The sequence below is a fragment of the Seriola dumerili genome, unplaced genomic scaffold (genome assembly GCF_002260705.1).
Source record: "Seriola dumerili isolate Sdu_G_001 unplaced genomic scaffold, Sdu_1.0 BDQW01000018.1, whole genome shotgun sequence".
In the NCBI taxonomy this organism is placed as follows: Eukaryota; Metazoa; Chordata; class Actinopteri; order Carangiformes; family Carangidae; genus Seriola; species Seriola dumerili.
In genome coordinates, this window is record NW_019174273.1 from 4,003,204 (window position 1) to 4,026,650 (window position 23,447).

General features: G+C 44.4%; 1 protein-coding gene across 1 annotated transcript; it reads left to right on the top strand.

Moving 5' to 3' along the window:
• Window positions 1–14,688: 14,688 nt before the first annotated feature.
• Window positions 14,689–19,486, top strand: LOC111233436 (sodium/potassium-transporting ATPase subunit beta-233-like). Its single transcript, XM_022761254.1, has 6 exons — window positions 14,689–14,910; window positions 17,017–17,145; window positions 18,171–18,326; window positions 18,463–18,647; window positions 19,017–19,100; window positions 19,188–19,486. The coding sequence occupies exons 1-6, from the start codon at window positions 14,820–14,822 to the stop codon at window positions 19,446–19,448; spliced, it is 906 nt and encodes a 301-aa protein (XP_022616975.1). The 5' UTR covers window positions 14,689–14,819; the 3' UTR covers window positions 19,449–19,486.
• Window positions 19,487–23,447: the final 3,961 nt, after the last annotated feature.

The following is a 23,447-nucleotide window of genomic DNA, read 5'->3' on the forward strand; positions in this document are numbered from 1 at the left end:
CTCCGGAAGTGCAGCATGGGGCCCCTGACTGAGAGCCAGGAGCCTTTTAAATCCTCTGTGGACATTATGAACACAGAGGCTGAAACCTTTATATCAAGAGGACCTGAATCCTCCAGACCTCCAGACCTACATCCAGACCTCCAGACCTCCATACTTCCAGACCTCCAGACCTCCAGACCTCCAGACCTCCAGAACTCCGGACCTCCAGACCTCCATACATCCAGACCTCCATACCTCCAGACCTCCATGCATCAACACCTCCACACCTCCACACCTCCACACCTCCACACGCAGAGACCTCAGACCTCCAGACCTCCTCGTCATGAAATCTGATCTGATCTTCATCTGAGTCACAGATGAAGACGAACACATCGGACATCTCAGTCCTCAGCTGATATCCTCATCCTCAGCTGCCTCCAGAGCTTTCAGAAACATCTCATGGTCTTCATCAGTAAACTGAAGGAGAAGGTTTGAACCTTTACTTAAAGGGACACTTTATTTATCCTCTCAGCTCATCCCGTGTGGAGGTGTGAGGAAATAACCCAGGTGATGTCATTGTGATGTCATCAAGACTTCACATTCACAACATGAAACCAGTGTTACAGACTGGAGGTGTGGAGTTTGACAAGCACACACAATGTTGAAGTGCATCATGCGAAGTGTAGGATCCAGTGACTGAAAGGCAGATGTTGCACAGATGTTTGACGGCAGTCAGCTGCGCACATAGTGAAATGCATGTGTGAGGTTTGAGTGTAAACAGACAGATCAGACTGTGTCCTGATGTTGGCCGTTGCAGAGCCGGTGCAGAGCCAGTGCAGAGCCAGTGCAGAGCCGGAGCTCGTGCAGCAGCAGCTGAAGGAATGTCCCCGTCAGCAGTTTTCTGCAGCTCGACGTAAGAACGAGACAGAGGAGAGCAAATGAAAGAGAGGACAGGCTAATCGTATAATCCCTTCTCCCAGAGAAAGATGTGAGGCTCCGCTGGAGGTGACGGTACTTTTCCATCACCGCTGACATCTGGAGGACACAGTGGAAACCTGATCCTCTCCCTGCCTCTGTCCCTCTGTCCCTCTGTGTGTGTTCACTGTTGTACATGGAAATGTTTTGTTGCTACTAATAACACTGTGCAGAACACTGAAGGGGGGGTTTACTGTGAGTTGTAAACGTGGCTCTGCTTACAGATAAGCACCACTCTCAGGTCTGTGAAGAATCCTGAGTCTAAAGTTGAAGGTGAGCTCCCGAAGGACACCAGGTTTGCCGCAGTCCTCACTTCCTGGTTCTCACTCAGGTGATCTACTTCGGGGGGGGGGGGCAGAGATTACTTCCCTCTCCTGTGGGACAGCCTTGCAGTAAAGAAGTATTCTACGTCACACCTCCAGAGGTCAGTGTGGGCCTCCTGTCCTACATGGAGTGGGCGGGGGCAGCTTGCCTCCCCACTCCCTCAGCAGGCTGTGCAGGTGTAGTAGTGAGGATGCAGTCATGCAGTTATGAGGAGGAAGTGGTGGTGAGCAGGGGGTGGGACACAGACAGAGACAGAGGTGACTCCTCTGTAGGACAGCTCTGTTAATGAGTCCACACGTACACCTGTCACAGGTAACCAGCGTGTCACAGGTTAACTGCTCATTAACCCTTTCACAGCCGCAAAACAAACCTCACCATGTGATTGGCTGTCACTAACTCTCAAATGTGGATTAATCCTTCACTGAAAATAGTCCCTAACAAATGCGCCGTTTCCTCCTGACTGAGTGACATTTGATAAGAACTACAGTGAGCAACTGATCAGGAAGTTACTGATCAGCTCTATTGATTATTGATTAACACACTGTTGATACCATCAGCTCTATTGATTATTGATTAACACACAGTGTCCTGGTTTTTTAACTGTCTGAAAGAAGAGATACCAACCCTCTGTGGGTTTACTCATCTGGTACCTCATTCTTTTTTTTCTTTTTTTTAACCTATTTCATATCAAGTAATTACTCTCTTTTATTCTGGTTTTGGAAAATTCAATAAATGAATTGTTTTATAAAAGGAAGTGATGTTAAGGCCCATGGGATTTGAACCTGTGGCATTTCTGTCAGTCACGATGGATTCAGCAGCTTCAATACGACACTGAGTCAGATTATTATAAGATAATGAAACGTCTCTCTGGGCCAGTATTTGATGGTGAAGGCAGAGACAGGAAGTGAGGGGACAGACTTGAAGCAGGGATGTTGTGATAAAATGGTCAGCTGTGAGTTTTTATTTGTACAGTTCATCTCATACACAAAGTGCTTTAAATAACACATCAAAGACAATCAACAGGAAGTTGAGCATCGAAATAAGAGCTCATAAATGAAAAAGGCAGAAACAGAGTGGATTCTTCTCTTTGCTGTGTCAGTTTGTCTCCAGCTCTCCAGACCACAGTAAACTTGGTTAGATCTTGGTCCTGGAGGTCTGTGGACTCACTGGTTCTATATGAGCTCCAGCAGCAGGTCCAGCTTCAGTCTTCTTGAGTCTCTGAACCTGGATCTGTATCAGTTCATCTCAGTCCCTCTGACAGATCCTCTTAGATTTAGACTGGACAGGAAGTGTCTGTGAGCTTTCATCTCCACGTTTCTCCACAGATGGTCTTTGGAGTTTACATCTGAACATGTCCTGGTCCCTCAGTTTGTTTAGAAGAATCCAGACTTGTTCCTCTTTACAGTTCATGGTCCATGTCTCACCACAGTTACTTGCTGATTCACTGCGGAGGATGATGCTGAAGGTGATGATGTTCTGTGCTTCGTAAACTCACTTGTTGAAGAAGGAAAGTTTCTCTTCTCATCTGTGATCTGGATTGAAAGTGTGAACCTGTCCTGATCCAGTCCTGGTGTGGACTCTTCATATCGTCTGTCTCTCCTAAATGAAACTAAATCACTGTTCATTTACATTTTATCCTTATTTATTATTATTATTATTATAGTGTGTTTACTCTGTGTTCATATTGAACTCTCTCATTTCCCTCTGCTTGATAAAGTCTTATGTCCCCTGGTGACTAATCCGACAACATGCAGCAGAAGACAGCAGGTGAGGGTTGACAGGTGATGGGTGGGGCCAGAGGCAGACCGCCGTCCTCTGAAAACACATTTTGTTGACAGTTTGTGCGAGTTGCCGGTGATCCGTGACATCAAGTGCTGTTGTCGTCACAATAGAAGCTGATGATGATGATGTTATCTGTAGGTAGATGAAGATGTGATATTATGAAGGTGTATTTTCAGACTGATGATTGACAGCTGTAATAAACAGGACTGAGAGTGAAGCAGCAGGACTCTGACTTCCCTCTTATCAGTCTGTTAATGGTTGTGTGTTTTTATGACTGCAGGTCAGAGTCACTGGGTGTGTTGTGTTTCTGTCACCTTGTGCTTCAAGGACATGATAATGGCGTCAGGTCGACTCCCACTCATGTCCTGTTCCACCTGTCAACAGGTGTTAATATGAGACACAAAGAAGGACCGAGACCAGGACCAGGACCAGGACCTGCTTTACCTGTGTGAGGCATAAAGGAGACAGTCAAGGTCAGGACTTCATGACCCAGTCCTGGTCCCACCAGGTCCAGAGCTACAGTGACACCAGGAAAAAGGAAACAGTTTCTTTACAAAATAAAAAAAATGAAATAAAAGTGACATTTAGTGAAATTTAAATAAAGCAAAACCTGTCTCTGTTTCTGTGTGTGATCATTTTCCCTGTATGTCTCAGTGGAGCAGTGTCTGTGTCCCTGTCGTCATGGTGACGTGGTCAATGTCCACATCTGTACCTGTGCTTCACTCAATGTTTGTGTTGTTGTGAGACAGAAGGCTTTATGTTTCTCTTCCTTCAAATTTGGTACAAAGATTCACCTGGACTCAGGGATGAACTGTTTAGACTTTGGTGGAGAGAGGTCAAAGGTCAAAGTCCAAGGTCACTGTGACCTCACAAAACACGTTCTTGGCCATAACTCATGAATTCATACACTGATTATGACACAAATGTCTAACAGGATAAAATTATGAAGTGATGACATTTTATATCCAAAAGGCTATCATAATGTTCTGACCATATTTCCTGTAACTTTCTCCTAGTGTAGAAACAACCAGGAAGGGGGAAATCTGAACTGATACAATACAATAATACAATGGAATAACATTAGACTGACAGTGAATATTCAGTTCTATTAACACAATCTTAGTAATATCACCATCACCATAAATCAACATTTCTACCAGTGGGCTGAGCAGATTGTCAGTTTGTCTATTTGCACCCAGGTGAAAGTAGTCACAGCAGCTATTCAGCTATTTATTTTTATTCTTCCATGTGCCATAAATCAGAGGCCAGACCAACATGCAGACATCGGAGAGGCAGATGACGATTAAGTGAAAGTCTTTATTTTCTACAGGTAGCAGGTGAGTGGTGGTGAGCTGTCTGCTGGTTAGACAGGATGGGGGAGGCTGGAAGAAGGTGTAAGGTTTCTGGTGGCAGGCTGAAAGGCAAGATACTATAACTACAGCTGGAAGCGTGGCGCACTGGTGATTACTTGAGGGCAGACCACACCCCCCACTACCAAAGGTAGAAAAATAACAAAAAACACACTCACAGCAGGCAGGTGTCACAGAGGAGGGGATGCAACAATATGACTCATTGAAGTGGTCCAGGAGGGTCTAAAACCTGGGTGTATAGCCACATTGGCGCCACCTCGGGTGCAAATAGCATTGATGGCTGCAGACACCTGGGTTTAAGTAGCATTGATGCTACAGACACCTGTGTGCAAGTAGCATTGATGCTGGGTGCAAATAGCATTGGTGCTACTTAGACCTGGATTCAAGTAGCATTGATGCATGCTGGGTGTAAATAAGATTGATGTTACATACACCTGCGTGCAAGTAGCATTGATGCTACAGACACCTGGGTGCAAGTAGCATTGATGCTGGGTGCAAATAGCATTGATGCTACTTACACCTGGGTGCTAATTGCATTGATGCTACATACACCTAAGTGCACATAGAATTGATGCTGCCGATTCCTGGATGCAATTAGCATTGATACTACAGACACCTGGGTGCAAGTAGGAACAGTCAATAAAAAAAACATGATAACCTTTAAAACCACATCATAAACATGTCATACATGACAGATTTATTCAGAAGCAAAAGGTCTTCATTTTGTTACTGCAATGTTCCTGAGGAAATCTGGGTCTAATGTGCTTCAAACAAGAGCCACAGATGGATGAACCAAGAGTTAAGTATAGACAGAGCTCTGACCTGACTACAGCACTTTGAGGACAATAGTCTTGAGATGCTGCTGCAGTCACTGAACCCAGTTGTTGTTAGCTCCAATGCTAACTGCTGAACCCACAGTCCTCTGACGGCATAACAGAAGAGTCTGAGATCTGAGCCTTTATCTGGAAAGGTTTCATAACGTGTGTAGTGACTGTGCAGTTGTAAAGTGCTCCCCGTTCAAAGAGCCGGAGTCTCATTCTGCAGATCTGGTTATCTATGTGGCTCAAATATTAACCATCACATGAATTATTGGAAGGAGCCAGTAGTAAACTTTGTCCTGGGGTGAGATGTGGGGTGAAATATGAGTGAGATGTGGCTTAATCTGTAACCAAAGTTTCACAAGAGCCTGAAGAGGGGGACCAGTCAGAGCCTGGAGACAGTTCAGAGCAACAACAATGAAAGTTTAATGGGAGGGTGTAGTTACACAGTGGACGCAGCAGCTGAACACTGGACTGACACATGACCACCAGCTACACATGAAGCTGTAACACTGTGTCACTGTGAGAGACAAACAGCTTCAGGTGGGTTGGTTTGTGGTTTATTTGACTGTTTATCACTCAGGTAAACTTCTGGTCTTCCTCATTTATTTAAATGCACAGGTCGATGACAGAGGAGGAGGTGGTGAAATGTAAGCAGCCCTATCTAGTTCCCACCTTCACGCTGTGGTGACATCACATTCTGCCCTCAGGGGATTGGATAACAGAGTCATACAGAGAAAAACATCCAGTTGATTCAATAGAGATGAAGGAGAGCAGGTTTCTACTGAGTTCAACTGATGTGGGTTACAGAAGCCATCTGCTGTTTATTTATTTCTTCCTATAGTCAACATGAAAACCAAACCGACTAAGGCCCAGTTCACTCACTCTACAGTGAATCAGTCATTCTGTGCTGTCTGATTTTTCAACTGTAAGTTTTATCCGACACAAAATGAAGATGCACAGTACATCAATCAACCTAGATCATCTTGCATTGTGGCCTGTCTGCAGAATAAGTCATCTTGTTAACAGGTTAACATATCGAATTAGCTGTTGCTAATGTTAGCACTAGCTAATTCGATTTTATTACCTGCTGAGAGAGAACCTGGTGATGAGATGATGATTAAACTCCTGTGAAAACCTGTGAAAACACAACTGTGAAAACAACACAACTTGACAGAACAGTAAGAAGTGACATAAACAGAGTACGAAACAAACATAATACATATACATAATAATGCATTTAGCCTCATATGTGATGCAGATGTCCTGGGGTTTGTTTATGTGACGGAGATTAAAAAAGATATATTCGGCGCATAATTATGCAGCAATTTAACATCAAAGTAGTGTCTGAAATGTAATGTAGAGTGAGTGAGTGAGTGAGTGAGTGAGTGAGTGAGTGAGTGAACAAGTGGACAATTTAAACACAGCCTTTGGCTACATCCACACTATGATGTTTTCATTTTAAAACGAAAACAATTTCTGTCCAATCTAACACACCTGAAAACTTACTCAAAAATCACATTATCATTTACATACACTGTGCATGTGTGAGCCAGTGTAAACAGGGAGTTGGTTAGTTAAAGACAGTTGTAGCTTTAGAATAGAGAATGTAAGTGAACAACAGCTGCAGTCAGTAACACTCATGTTGTACTCACCACTGGTAGTCCAGGCTGATTAGAGCCAATCAGGAGAGACCGTGGGTGTCTATGTCATTGTTTCGGAAGGTCTTGGTTTCTGTCCATCCAGACTAGAACACAACCCCTGAGCTTTCAAAATGAAACACAACCCCAGACTTTTCAAAATAAAACACAACCCTAGATAGATTTTTCAAAATAAAAACCAACCCCAGAGTTTTCAAAATAAGACAACCGCAGAAAACAAAAAAACACACACAACACCAGAGTTTTTCAAAAAAGAAAAAACAAAACCCTGAAATGTTCAAAATAAAAGACAACCGCAGAGTTTTCCAAATAAAACACAAGCCCATAGTTTTCAAAATAAAACGGGTCCACCAGCATTTCCAAAAGTGTCTGTTTTCAGGGCTCAAAAATTCCAAAGTTGTGTGGATGGCAGCAGGAATGTAGGAATAGAGATGTATTTTAAAATGGAAATGTAGTAGTGTGGATGTAGCCAGTGTGTCAGTATGTAACCAAGCTCTCTGTGACCTCCCCACTCTAAATGCTGATGGCTCCAAACACACTGAGTCCAACTGAACATGTAAACCTTTAAAAACAACTTACAGTGGGTTACGCAGGCGCCCCATATATAGAGGCTACAGTCCTCGCTGCAGCTGGCCCCCGGTTCGACTCCCGCTTCAGATGGCCCTTTCCTGCGTGTCATTCCCCCTCTCTCTGCCTCCCCATTTCCTGTCTCTCTACTGTCCTGTCCATTAAAGGCACAAAAAGCCCCAAAAAAAAAACAAAAAAAAAAAAACAACATACACACACGGTTTTATTTTTATAAAGGCTCAGTGATTCCTTACAACTGTAGGCTTTATCTAATTTTGCTCAGAAACAGGGACTACTTTCAGCAGCGGATAAATCCACATTAGCACTGTAGAGAGTGTGTTTGGGGCGGCAGGATGGTTTATGTGGGTGAGTTAATGCTGATGAGGGAACACGTTAACATACTGAGACTCTTCTATTTCCTGTACCTGTTGCAGCAGGTGTAAAGATAGTTTCCTTCCGGATCAGAACTCTTCTCTGTGATTGGATGTTGAAGGTCTTTGTCTTTGTCATGTGATGAGGCTGCTGATGTCTTACTTCTATAATATATATTATAATAAATAAGCATCTCAGTAATATTAAATATATTCCTACTATCTTTTCTCCATGTTCAGACTTTAACTGTCTCCTAAAGGAGTTTAAATCGAAAAAACAAAACAACTGGACTTGATTATTTGTCTGGGAAGACGTTTCACCTCTCATCCAAGAGGCTTCATCAGTTCATGTACGTTAACAAGTCAATCAATGTGTTCGCGTACATGAACTGATGAAGCCTCTTGGATGAGAGGTGAAACGTCTTCCCAGACAAATAATCAAGTCCAGTTGTTTATTCGATTTAAACTCCTTTAGGATACTATGACCTGGACAAATGAGAAGATGCACAGGCTGACTTTAACTGTCTCAATTCTGTCTGAAATGATCCTTCGTACTGTTCACATATGGACTGTGAGGCTGCAGCCTTCCGTCTGGGTCCTGGTTGAATAGGTTCAGATTCTTTTCACAGCTCTACACATTAACCAGAGAGAGGACATTTAAACTTTCCATAATTATCCTCAGTCAATCATTGACCTGTGGGTCTTTATGGAGAGGCTGACAGAGGCAGAGTCAGAAGAGGCTCAGACCTCTTCCTGTGTTTATGTTAGATCTGTGTCCTGTTACACCTCCACAGCCCCTCCCCCATCTGCTCCACACTCACACACACACACACATACGCACACACACACACACACACACACACACACACACACACACACACACACACACAGTATACCTCAGTAAACAAACATACACTGAAATAAATGAAGTTTAACTCTCTGTTAAAGGAGAAGAGGTGGGAGCACTGAGCAGGACTGATGATAACATCTGGAACAGATGTTACAGATGTGATCTGTGCTTCTAACACTCATCACTGCATACGGTACTGAAGGTTAGGTGGTCCTGGATGCAAATAGCATCTATGGCTATAGAAACCTGGGTGCAAGTAGCACTGATGCTAGTATGGATTCTGACCATGTTTCTACACCTGAATCTGATTGGACAATGACAATCTAATCACAGTCCATACAAAAATGTAATATATGACATATATGTCCCTATATAAAGAGTGATGTTGCCATATATGCCATCTATAAGGGGATATATTATTATCATATATATATATACATCCTCTGGATATATGAATACATAAGTTTATAACATATATGAAATGTCTATTGTAAAATTTGTATATATGTTAAAAATATCTGTGAATTTTTACATAGAACACATATGTAATTATATATAATATATTCTATGTAAATATTATGTGTTAACATGTGTTAACATTATATATTTTATTTATTTATGCAAGTTTATTAAAACAACAAACATGTTTTAAAAAATCTATATGTTTATATATGCTTTTCTTATTCATTTCTCATTCATTTTAAACATGTCTATCTTCACATTCTAGGAAAGTGGTCTCAGACTTTTGGACCCTACTGTTTATAATGTCAACATATACTGACAGGCTTTGGGATGGATATACTGTATATTGATGTAACAGATGTCTACAATATAAGCATATATACAGCACTGGCAGAAGATCTAATTTCATGCAATTTGTGATAAAGCCTGTAGGTAAAATATCTCAGTCAAGGACATAACAGTGTATAGCTCATATGGAGGAAATTTAAAAATTGAAATATATATAAGTCAGCTGTTTAAAGAACCAGTGGGCTCAAAGCTGAGACTGCAGACAGAGAAGATAAGTCACAAACCAGAGAGAGACAGACCGACATGTAAATGGTTTGGCAGAATAAGCATAAGCAGAAAACAAACCACTGACACTGGATCCAGCTCCCTCCCCCCTGCTCTGCTGCTAAAACACCAGCTTCCTGCAACAAGACGTACTCTGACATTCCTCAGTGTTTCACCTATAAACAGCTGCTCAGGACTCTCTGCATCAGAGTGTACTGTGAAGGTCAGCAGCTCAGATAGGGACAGAGTGAAGCCTGACACATGATCCTGGAGTATTCTGTCTATTATCTAAACTCTGCTCTTAAAAATAGCAGCAGTCACACACAGATATGTTCAAGCAGACACAGAATAATAATGAACAGAGTCATTCAGCAGATGAATCCTGCAGCATCATGACTGAAGCAAAACATTACACAATGTTATCTGCTGCAGTCAGAGGTCCCCATGATGTCAGACATGTTTAAACTGCAGTTACACTCACTGAGCTGCAGATCACACACATATCAGGATGTGGTCTAGCTTAGCATGAAGGCTAATATATTGCATATAGTTTATTCTCATACATGTTTCTCTAATAATAAAATATATCACAATATGACATAAACTGGTGAGTACTGCAGAGTGATGCTGACACACTGGCATGGTGTAGCTGCAGAAATGTGGCAGTTATTAGGGTCAGCTCTGTAGCAGGACTTTATAATCCTCAGCTCTGTTTTAATTAATTACTAATTAACCTCTTTGACCCTGGAGGACCAGCTCTGGGTCAGTTTTCACAGGACAAATCCTCCTGTTTTATATTTCACTTAAAGTTTCCAACATGGGGCTGAAATATTAGGAAGAAAAGCACAAAATGATGAAGAGGTGATAATAATATATCCTCTTATGACATATATGGCAGCATCACTCTTCATATAGGGACATATATGTCATATTTTATATTCCTGTATGGGTTGTGATTGGACTGTCATTGTCCAATCAGATTCAGGTGTAAAGACATGGTCAGAATTCATACTTGCAACTTCAGGGTCACACACGGTGTGGGAGGTTTGAGCGTTGAGTTTTACATACAAGCTTCTGCTTCTATATGTACACAGACACATCACAACTGATCTCATATGTTCGCATATTTTATTCTTTTCTACATATGTACAAACTTTATTTTTTTTGCAGATTTATTTTTGGTTGATTTACAGCTACAAACTTTATCACTATGCAAGCTAAAAGTCTTTTTGACCCTAATTTAAGCCCATACTCTGGGGGGTCAGATGTTGGATGAGTTGCCATGTAAATGTGTTCTTGGTCTCCAGAGGATGAATCCTTGTCAGTCACGCCTGCCTTTCATTAAGGTTTCAGTTTAATACTTTCATGAACACATTGCTGCAAAGCTATGACCTTCTCATCAGCCTCAGCTGTGCCTTGTGTTTTGTGCTAACTGGAAATGTTAGCATGCTGACAGCTTTGTTCCTAATTACAGCCTCACAGAGCTGATAAAGCCAATAATCTAAGCAGCAATAACTTTCTTTAACACCTTAGGTAAGAAACTAATTTTTGTAATTGCTGAGAGTGAGAGGGTCAAGGTTGGGTTTCTCAAACTGGTTGTACAGTTGTAAATTTAAAAGAAGGAAACCACTAATGAGTATCAGAGATAAAGTATGACCATTCAAATGTGTGGCACCTTTAACAATCTGATTTAAGCTAAAACATTCAATAAGATCTAGAAATCGAGGTAAAGGGGATAAGAAGGACAGCTAACATGTATATTAAAATAACCAGGATGACAACTCTATCATATTTGGCTATAACATGAGAGAGGAGCTGAGAGAATTCATAAAAAAGGGGTCTGTAATAAGAGTAAGTAAGTAAAACTTAAAACATCAAAAAAGTTCAAAGAACCAAAAGATGTGGCAAGCTAGCACATTAGTGAACATTCTAATCAGAAGAAAACACAGATCACACAGAAAGCCTCACTCTCACCTTGAGTCTACCCTCCTCCCATTCACCCTCTCACCGTACACATGTTTATTGTGTACACAGGCTGACAGAGGGTGTGGTCGCTGTCAGACACCAGGCTGTATCATTAGAGAATTAACTCTAACCCTGGACACCTGCACAGGTACATACAAACACAGGAAGTGAGTGTTGTAGCTGCAGATTATGACCAGGTCTGGATCAGGATCAGGGCACAGAGACAGCAGTAATTACAGGAATTAGTCTCATCTTGTCTGGACTGAGGGAAATTTAAAACAGGTAGAAACTGAAGACAGGTGGAGCTCTAAATAAAACCTGCTCCTGGTGAACTCTGAACTCTCACATGATCTCCAGCTGTGGGAAATACCTCTGCACCTTTTGTATAAATGATGGTGACTCATCATCATCATCATCATCAACTCTTTACCGTCACAACAGCAGTCACTGAGGCCTAAACTGTGGAGAACTTTTCTGTCTTCTCACTCAGACTGAGCCTCCACTGAACCTCAGTGTATTTTCAGGCTATTTTAACCATGCTGCTGTAAAACTGTCACATTTATGTTCTAAATCTATTCAAAAAACACAAAGACTGTAAATCAGACTGTGAGCTGGTTCATTTTGCTACTTCTATGTCTACAAATAAATCAATAAAAATGCATGAACTCCTCTAAGTGCCTCAGTTCATTCCTTGATGACCTCTGTGAAAGACTTGTTCCCTCCCTACTTGTTCTCTCCCAGTCACAGACTGGTTTCCATTACATCCCAGCATGGCGTGGCACTCTCGGCCCCACAGAGGAATTCTTTTTCTCGTGGAGGTGGAGAGGTCATGACCTACAGTCACATGACCAGAGGTCAATGAATTCAGGATGTCTGACCGGGTGCGCAGAGCGTTGGCAGAGATGGATCAGTCATCAGGTGTATTGAAAAGAGGACACGAGTGATGTGGAGGAGAAGTTTTGGTCAGCTGCAGAAGACAAGGTTGACTCTGTTAGAGTGTTCAGATGTGAGATGAACTGTTTTGTAACTGTGTGGGTCTCAAGAAAGAAGTGTGTCAGAGTCAGAGACAGAGACAGTGACAGTGACAGAGTCAGAGTCAGAGTCAGAGTCAGAGGCAGAGTCAGAGACAGAGACAGAGACAGAGTCAGAGTCTGAGACAGAGTCCGAGTTAGAGTCAGAGTCCGAGATAGAGATAGAGACAGAGACGGAGACAGAGAAAGAGTCAGAGACAGAGATAGAGTCCAAGTTCGAGTCCGAGATAGAGATAGAGATAGAGTCAGAGTCAGAGTCAGAGACAGAGACAGAGTCAGAGTCTGAGACAGAGTCCAAGTTCGAGTCCGAGTCCGAGATAGAGATAGAGATAGAGATAGAGTCAGAGTCAGAGTCAGAGTCAGAGTCACAGTCAGAGTTATAGTCAGAGTTATAGTCAGAGACAGAGTCAGAGTGCGAGTCACAGTTAGAGTTAGGGTCAGGGGTATTTTAAGTGGTCTGAGGACATGTGGAGAGACGGGACGAGGTCTTTCCTCCATGATGGAGTCACATTCTACCACTCCACATCAGTGATCTGATTCACCTCGACCTTGAGGTGATATTCAAAGGTCAGAGCCCCCATGTGTGTAATCCTGACCCATCCCACCTACACACACGTGTTTACATTCAAACAAATGCACACAGCTCAAGAAACACAGATGGCAGCACATTGCTGAGCGATTACACACACGCATGCATGAACACACCCATTACACACAGCGCACACAGCCGGATGAGAGTGTGAAGTCGAAGTGTGTGTGTGTGTATTTGTTTTTGAGGTTCAGTCCTTAACACAGCATAAATGAAAAGCTTCTTATTTTGAGCTCAGATAGAAAACTGGGTCATGGTGTGGTCCCTGGCCCTGGCAGTGAAATGCCCTTGGGGCATTGCTTTAGAGAGGATATATATACACATTTCAGCTATGTGTGTGTACTTGGCAATACTGTGTAACCAGAGCTTATTATCCCTGTGGTGTGAGGGGGGCTGTGAGGAGCGGGGGGCTGTGAGGAGGGGTCTGCTGCACACAACAACACAGGACACCCACAGAGTCAGAGTGGGAACAGACACACATGCTGCTGCTCCGTCAGTGAGGGGATGAAGTGATCAGCATAATCACTGTTTTAGAAGAGTCATAATTACAGGCTGCAGCACTGTAGTCTGTCCTGTGTGTGTAACTATACCTGTACGCCTCACTGACAGACAACGATGTGACCGAATCACCTTAAGAGGCTGTGCTCACTAAACCATCTCATCACCAACATCCTGCTGAAGATAAGAACGAATCTGGACTATACTCTAAAACCCACCCACCATCCAGTCTCTGCTGGTCTGCCACCGAGTCCAGAGTTAGGTTCAACCTGATGTTGTAAAGATGACACCTCCCTCAGGTCCCCTCTCACTGTGACACTCCCCACACCCACCACATGGATGTATGTCCTGAAATATCTCAGCCTAGAGTGATGGATCACAGGAGTGGGGGTGCTGCTGTGTGTGTGTGTGTGTGTGTGTGTGTGTGTGTGTGTGTGTGTGTGGGTGGGGGTGGGGGGGGGTGGGGGGCGCCTTCATCAGGGTTTTGCGGTCAGAATTTCTCTCTGCGGCAGTGTGAATGAAAAGTGGTTTATACAGGACTGGTCTCAGTCTGCAGCAGGTCTAATGTAAACTGGACATTGGGGGGTTCATACAGGACTGCAGTATTAGAAGTGTGTGTGTGTGTGTGTGTGTGTGTGTGTGTGTGTGTGTGTGTGTGTGTGTGTGTCATCTGACACACACCACACACACACACACACACACACACACACAGACAAAGCTCTCTCTCCAGTTCAGTTCTCATATACATGCCGTTAACCGCCTCTGCCTCTATAGGCTCTCTGTCCGTCTTCGTGACGTCACAGCTACGCACAGGCTCTCCGCTCGCTAATTAGCCGCCGCCGTCCCTCCCTCCTACTAGGTAACTTGTGGAGAGTTTCGGGCGGAGTCGGGGACGGACGGTTTATATTCGGGAGCCTTCCTGCAGCAGCAGCTGGATACCTCTGCGACTGGCTGGACGCGGTAGACGCACGGAGGGAGTCCGCCGAACACTGACTGCAGGACCGCGTTAACGGGAGTAAGTCACGATGCCTTCGAACAAAGACGACGGCGGCTGGAAGAAGTTCCTGTGGGACTCGGAGAAGGGGGAGCTGCTCGGTCGTACTGGGAGCAGCTGGTGTAAGTATCCTCACTATCTGCCCCGGTTGGCAAAATGTCACTGCAGCGGGAGCGCGCGCGGCGGTCTCCTTGTGTTTCTTGCCACCTGTTAGATTTGACTTTGCTGCACCTGGAGAGAACCGGTTCATTTTAATGTGTAAACACTGAATAAACGGCCAGGTGAGAGCCGCTGCCTGTGACGTGTCAGAGCCGCACATGAACCGGCTCCAGGTGTGTGTGTGTGTGTGTGTGTGTGTGTGTGTGTGTGTGAGTGAGATTGTACATGCAAAGAGTGTAGCCGCTGCGGTGCAGAGACGCGGCGGAAAGCGGCTGCTTCGCTTGTTGTTAGGGAAACGTCAAGGTGTGTGTGTGTGTGTCAGTTTGGGAAGCGGGAAGGCGAAGGGTTAAAAATGCATCATAGTCCAAGGTGAATCAAGGTGATCGGGCCTGCTCGGAGGCGAAGGCGGGGCTATCGATCCGTGTCGGGTTCGTGTGCTCAGGTGTCACTGTGATCTAACCGACAATACACTGATTAACTGCTGCGACCTTTCTTCTCCTGTTTCCCCGGCAGCGCCACTGCGCATGTCCTTGTCTCTCTCCTCAATGTCAAACGGCCCCGGTCCCGTCCGGACTTTGACACCTGGGTTAAATGTTGTCTTAGTGACTGTGTGCTCGGGGCTGGGGGGTTTAGGGGGGGTCCGGCGTCCTTCCCGGGTCATCTGAAAACGCTGATGCGTCTGGGAAGTGTGCCATACACAGTGCTGTGCTGAAGGTTCAGGACATCAGTCTAGCATATCAGATGTTCTAAGTCCAGGTTCACACATGAGTGGAGCTGGTCTGAGCTGAGGGGCTGTGGACCTGCAGGGATCAGGTTTACAGAGGACTCTGATGGTCATGTCTCAGTGGCTCAGGCTGCTGTGACCCTTTGACTTTGCTCCTGCAGCAGCTCAACTGGATGTGTGGCATTTTAGCTGCAGGACTAACAACTTCAGATCCTGCAGCATCTTCACGCTAAGATTGATTAGCATGAGCAATCATTACTCAGGCTTCACAGCTGCATTCCTCTCATCTGCTCACACAATGGCTGTCACTGTTGGGCCGGGTCATTCTGAATGCCGGCTTTGTACCTCTCCACTGACAGAGGAGACGCAGCTCTGTTAGCACGCTGGTGTCCGACAGACGTCCTTGGAGCTGGAGCAGCTGGATGAAGGAGTCCTTTATGGTGGAGAGGCAGAGCAATGAGTCCTTTTAACACATTCATCTAAATATAATCACTTGTTAAAGTATTAATCAGTTGATGCATTGATCATCTTTGATCACAGTCAACAGTCCTGCTGCAGATACTGGATCAGGTCTGGGTTTGACCTCTTGTTCCTCTGTAGCAGACCTGATCTTGGAGGTGGTCTATTTCCCCCCTTATGTCTCATGAGACCATGAAATCCTCTGCCACGTTTGTCCCCGTGTCTTCCAAGATGTCATATGATGTTTTCCCTCCAACAGTGGCTCTTTGTCACTCAGCTGTGATGGTGAAACACATGGATCAGTCACTGTGTACACACACACACACACACACACACACACACACAGGTTTAAAAGCTGGTATTGTGTGTGTGTGTGTGTGTGTGTGTGTCTGATCATGGAGATCAGAGTGAAGGTGGAGTTTGAAGATGGGTGTGGTCTGACCCCTGGGTACTACTGTAGTGATTAGTGAGTGCTGGGGTTGGCGTGTCATCACGGCGATCTCAGTGTCAAATTGTCTGTAGTTTTAGTCATTAATGTATTTTTTAACATGTAATTAGCGGCACACAGGTGATCAGCCTGTAAACAGCTGACTGGAGCAGACGTGATACAGGTGACTACAGGTGAATACTGAGGGAGGTGGTGGTTGGTTTTCACTGTGAGTAATGACCCTACAGTGAGACTGTAGAGGCTCAGTGATGATACTGTGTGATTATAGTGGAGTAGAAATATTGTGACATCTTCCTACTGTCTTCAGAGTAGTATAAGTGAATGACAGCAGCTGTCCTCGTCAGTGACCCCTGTGACCTTGTGTTCCTCTTAACCTGTCATCTATGGTGTGATGTCATCACCAGTTGACGCTCTCTCTCCTTCTGTTTCTCCTCACAGTCAAAATCCTGCTCTTCTATGTCATCTTCTATGGCTGCCTGGCAGGCATCTTCATCGGCACCATCCAGGCCTTGCTGCTCACCCTCAGCAACTACAAGCCCACCTGGCAGGACAGAGTCGCACCTCCTGGTAAGAGGCCACGCCCACTTTCTGTCAGCGTACAGTCGTCACGCAGACATAAAAAGAGCCGGATAAATGAGTGCGTGTGTGTGTGTCTTGATGTGAGCTCAGCTTGTTTTCCTCAGTGTGTGGACAAAGACATGAACGTCTCATTAAGTCCGACTCTGAGCTGATGGTGGACGTCAGTCTCTGTCTGTGGAGACAAAAACACACAGACACCATTTATTTTGGCAGCTGACCTAAATAGATCTGCCTTGACCCACATCCTCTGTGTTCTCGCTGTTAGCTGTTCCCTGTTCTCTATTAGCTGTTCTCTGTTAGCTGTTAGCTGGAGTCTCTCATGATGATTGTTTTGTAAACATCTGTATCTAAGGTCAATGTTGAGATGTGAACCTCAGAGATGATGCACGTGGACATTATCTTATTTATTAGTAAAATCTAAAGATGGGATATTAGAAATGAAATTAACTCATAATCACCTGCACAGGTAATGAGATTGTCTCAGATGTGGTACTACCTGTGTTCAGTGTCTGAGCTGTAACATGGCTGCGCTTTGTTTTGGAAATTAAAGCTTCATCTGTCTCCTCCTCCTGGTCCCAGAGCAGCCTCCCCTGTGTGGTTACCATGGTGAGGAGGGGCGGTGGGGGTTCACAGGTCAAACTGAGCATGTGCTGAGCTGCTTTCTGTCTCAGAGGGTGCAGGTGCATCATGGGTCATGAAATCGACTGTCAGTGACTTGATCTCAAGTCAGCTAAAAACACAGCATCAGCTTCCTTACCCACAAGTCACCTGAGATCTATCAGTTTCAGGTCTGGACCACGTTCAGCCAGACCAGGATCAGGAGAAACCAGATCCTGCTATTGATACTGATCGTCTCCTCTAGATCTGCACAAGCTGACAAAAATGTGCATTTCCCAAACAGCTGCTGTTCCTGAATGTGTCATAGTATCTGGACTCGGAGATCTCCTGAGCTCTCTCTCTCTCTCTCTCTCTGACTTCTTCCTCTGGTGTGTGTGCGTGTGTGTTCCCCTCAGGCCTGACGCATACCCCCCTCTCAGATAAGGCCGAGGTGTCCTTCAGCCTCAACGACATGGAGACCTACCTGCCGTACACCAAGACCCTGAAGGAATTTCTGGCCAAGTACGACGAGGATAACCAGAGGGACCAGATGAAGTATGAGGACTGCGGAGGTGGGTTTCACTCTGGAGTAATGTTTCCATAGCTGCAGCATAAAGACCAGATGCAGATGTTCCGGATGTCCCTTCAGTCTGGGGGTCACTCAGGGGTTAAAGATCTCCTCACTAACCCCTTCCTCCCTCCCTCCAGAGGAGCCTGCAGACTACAAGAACCGTGGTGACCTGGAGAGCGACGTGGGCATCAGGAAGGCCTGCCGCTTCCACAGGAGCCTGCTGGGACCCTGCTCCGGCATCGAGGACCGCGAGTTCGGTTTCAAGGAGGGAAAGCCGTGTCTGATCGTGAAGCTGAACCGGATTGTCAACTTCCGTCCACGGGTAATGTTGAATCAGTCACTGTAACACAACCGCGTAGCTGATGTAGACAGTGTAGCTCATTTAAAAGGGAGAGTTAGCATCAATGCTAGCTTCTACATTAGCTGCTGCAGCCAGAGATGTTACCTTCTGTGCAGACTCTATTCAGTCTGTCCCTGCAGGGGAGCTAACAGAAGCTAACATCTGAGTCCGTGACCGTGGTGATGCATTTACTGACTGTCCATGTGCAGCGGAATGAGACGGCATCACTTTAGGTTCCTAGGATAAACAGCTTCATTAACTTGTGTCATTCACTGACCCAGACACAGTCACATCAGTTAAACACAGTGGACCTGAGTCCAGTCCAGATCCTAACATGTCCTCTCTGTGCAGCCTCCCACCTCCAACGAGAGCATCCCTGAAGAGGCTCAGCCCAAGGTGCAGCCCAACGTGGTCCCTCTCTACTGCACCAACAAGGTACTCACTGTTGTTTGTTTGTGTTGTTGTTGTCGCAGATGTATGCTCTGTAGTTCTGTCCCTCACTTGTGTCTCTTCATCCTCCAGAAAGAGGAGGATGCTGGGAAGATCGGTGAGATCAAGTACTACGGCATTGGCGGCGGCTTCCCCCTGCAGTATTACCCCTACTACGGCAAGCTGCTGCACCCACAGTACCTGCAGCCGCTGGTGGCGCTGCAGTTCACCAACCTGACCATGAACACCGAATTGCGCATCGAGTGCAAAGTGTTCGGAGACAACATCGACTACAGCGACAAGGACCGCTACCAGGGACGCTTTGACATCAAGCTCCAGGTCAACAGTTTATGACTGTGATCAGAGCCGTAGCACTTTGTTCCACTGCTCCCACGCCAGTAGCCACCAGCACGCCCCCACCTACCCACCCCCCCCCACCCCGAACCTATTTAACCGCATCTACCGTAGAGAAGAACGCTCAGCGGAGGGCGGTAGGCGTTAGCGGTTAAGTCAATCACAGTAGTCTTGAATGAATAATGAGAGAACCCTGCTAGAGGACAATGTGTAATCTGCTTTCATCCCTCGCTTCACACCTCTGTCTCGCATTAGAATGTAATTTAGAGGAAGAGTAGCAATAGGCCTAATAACTATTTATTCAGCTGTAACAGAGACTTCTCCACGAGCCATGGGACATGCCCATCACCACTGTCAAGTGAACTTCATGAGCGCCGCGTAGCCAGCTGTGAGTGTGTGTGTGTGAGTGTGTGTGTGTGTGTGTGGGGGGCTTCAGTAGATGTCTGTGGAGTGTGCAGTGGTCTCAGAACCTGGTCCTTCAAAAACCAAGTCCTCCTCATCGTCTTCTATGAGCAACCTTTAGCAGCTGTGTGTGTGTGTGTGTGTGTGTGTGTGTGTGTGTGTGTGTGTGTGTGTGTGATGTGAACACACATTCCACTTCCTTCATGACTGAGATAGTTGGTGTTGTGTGTGAGGAGAAGCTGCACTCCAGGGAACTTCTGTCCTCTCTTTGTTTGTTGTCCAGCTGATGGAGGGACTCTTTTCTTCTTCTTTTGTGCTTTGTTGAATCACTTCCTGTGTGCCGGGGTTTTATTTTTGCTGTATGCCTTTGACCTTATTGATTTCGCCTTGAATGTAGAGCTGTGTGTGCGGCCTGCTGTGAGGGCAGTGGTGCTAACCCAGGTCTTTGTTGTGTTGCCGGCTCCACCACGGCGCTGTGGCGTGGTGGAGCCCTCCCCTGAATGTTTTTGCCATTAAACATAGTGGAAGAATTTTATATTTATGCAGTTGTACATTTTGTTTCTTTGTCATGTATAAATGCAAAACCAAAGTGAAGAGAGTCTTCATCAGAAGCAATGCAGTACTCGTTTCTACGATCATTGTCACGTTCAGTGCTACAGTCAGTGTCTCGTCTCGCAGCCTTTCACTGGTCAACTCTGATTTGTGTTTTAGCCATGATGAATGTAGCTGGTGCAGAGTGAACAGGAGGAGGAGGAGGGGGGTCTGTTCATCCACCTCTGTCATTCAATCAAAGATAGAAACAAATAAAATCATAATGGACCTTCATTGTCTTCTCTCTTCATTCATTTGTCTGCGTGTGACATGTACTCTCTATATAGTGACCACAAACTCCTACAGATCCCCATAGTGATGTCTCATCTTATGTACAATGAGAGAATCTGACTGTACTTACACTAAGCTCTTTGTTGTTGTTGTTTTTTTTTTTTGTTTTTTTTTTTAAAAAGCTAACTTTATAACATATAGAAAATAAATACTCTGTTCCCTAACACAAAAACAAAGTCCAGTGTTTCCTATGCTAAAAGAGATAAGATCTGAAGCACTGAAGTTCCTTTCCTCAGCTCAGATCATGCTTACTACTTAGGTATTTCAGGTCACTTCGCTACATTTGAACATTCATACCTTCATAAAAGACTTTTGAACAAATGAGGTCAAGAAAAGAAGTGAAGAAGAATCAGGAAAAAAATCTGACTGCACTTACACTTTTTTTTTTTATATAACTAACTTTATTGGACACATGGACATTAATCATAAAACAAACAGGATTGAAAAAGATGACATGAAAGAAAAATAACAAAACTAATGAACTGAGTGAGCAAGAGGCCAGAATAAATTATATTCAGACATACTTTTTTATACATTTGTTTAATAAAGAAAACACTTTTAGTGCTTTAAACAATGGAAGGATTTAGTGGGATAAAACTTTTATGTATATAGTATTTAGTTATAATGAAGATGATATTGCTTGTTTTTCATGATGACTCCTGACTGGATTTAAAGAGGATAAATCTGTATTTAAGGATCCGGAGCTCAGACAATCAAAGTTCTGGGTTGCGTCACAAACAAAACAGTTTCTCTGTTGTTTCTACATTCATGTGGGTGTGCAGCGGTTAAACTACAACTTTAAATGTTGCTGCAGGAATTGTGGGACAGCATTTCTCCTTTCCTTTCATAAAGGAAGGTTTGAAGCATTGAAGCTCCTTTCCTCAGCTCTGATCATGGCTGCTGCTCAGATACTTCAGTTCTTACCTACCTGGTACCTGACCCAACATGGACATACTTTGAAAAAGTGGAGTGTTTCCTCCAGGACTGAACCAGTTGGTAAAACCTTGTATCTAAACCCAGTTAGCTCAAACCTCCTCACTAAACCTGACTGAGTGATTCACCTCTACCAGCTCTGTAACAGAGACTGTAGAGTCTGTAGTGTGCTGATCATTCATGTGTTCACTGTAGTGACACTGATGCTAACAAGAAGAAAAAACACTCACTCACACTGACTCACATCTGTAGTCAACTCTCTAAGTTTTAATGATTAGTAATTACATGGTACTTGTGTTGATGTTGATCATAACTGTGTTACTGGTCCTCAGTCACAGTCACTGTAGTCAGAGCTGAAGTGAACAAACTTTATAATATCTACAAGCATAACTCAACATGGCTGCCATCAGCTCAGAGCTTCCTACTTCAGGAACAAGTCACCTGATGTCAACATCTGGAGTCAAACCTACATCTTATACAGTCCAGAGGATCTGGAATCTAGACTCACATATAGAACACGGATTGGTCACAAAACCTCTATTTTGACGTCGGAGTTCCGACGTAAAATTTGACGACAAGAAATAGCGTCTTTTCACGTCAATTACGTCTAGACAACAGAAAATGTCTTAACACGCTAGTTATGATCGCCTTAAGACGTCTGGACCATTAATACTTCCATGCTATTGGTTGTCGTCAACCACCTTACCCTGTTTATTACGGAGGAGCTATGTTTCATATACGTTGGGCTGTATGTATCCTTACGTTGTGGTCACGTGAGCTCTTGCTAGTGGGTACGTTTGGGCTACGTACATATCATGGGTCTTGTATGCAACTGTAAATCAGTATTTGGGACAGGCCATTTGTGCAGAGGTTGTGTCAAGTATTAGTTATAACTTCTGACTAAACCACCGAAACTTGTGAAAGACAAGCTCTCTCCTCGTCTGTTCAAAATTCAACAGGTTGCCATTTGTGCTCTAATACTGCCATCTAGTGGGCACTTAGACAAACACACCACATTAAATGAATATGTCAATTATGATATTGAAGTTACATTTTTATCAATGAGTAGAAGTATATATATATATATATATATATAAAATGTATATATGTTTTATCTAAATATTATTATTAATAATCAATATTCCTAATCTTAGGTACAGGTGAGTGTCTGTACAGAGCAGCAGTGTTAACCCTTTCTGTACACACATGTACTTCCTGTCCTGTCTCTGTCTGTGAGCTGACCTTTGACCCCACCCTGTGTGACCTAACACAGGACTGACTGACCTGTTGTTGATCAGATGCAGACACACACTGAGGTATGGTGTTTCAGGTGCCAAGTGACACAGGGGCCACAGGGGCTGACAGTCAGCCAATCAGCAGCTGCTTTTATCTTTTTCTGGAGCTTTCCATCACATCTGTTGATCGGCATCAGCAGAGAGCTTGAATGAATGACTCAAGTTCAGACAGAGCTGCTGATGGATGACGATACTGATGAAGACTGATGAAGACAGTGAGAGGACAGGACAGTGACATGAGGAGAGTAATGGAGCAGTGAGACATCACACTGTCTCCATGGCGACTTAACACCAGTTTATCCCACCACCACTTCTTCTGACCCGCTGGGAACCTGCTTGCTCTCTCTGCTCTCATTAATAATTCATCCTCACACACACATATACACACACACACTGGAGCATGTCAGTAATTGATTTCATTCACTTTAAATGTCTCAGGTGAAGTAAGGTGTAGGTGTAGAGACAGCTGTATGTGTACCTGAGGCTT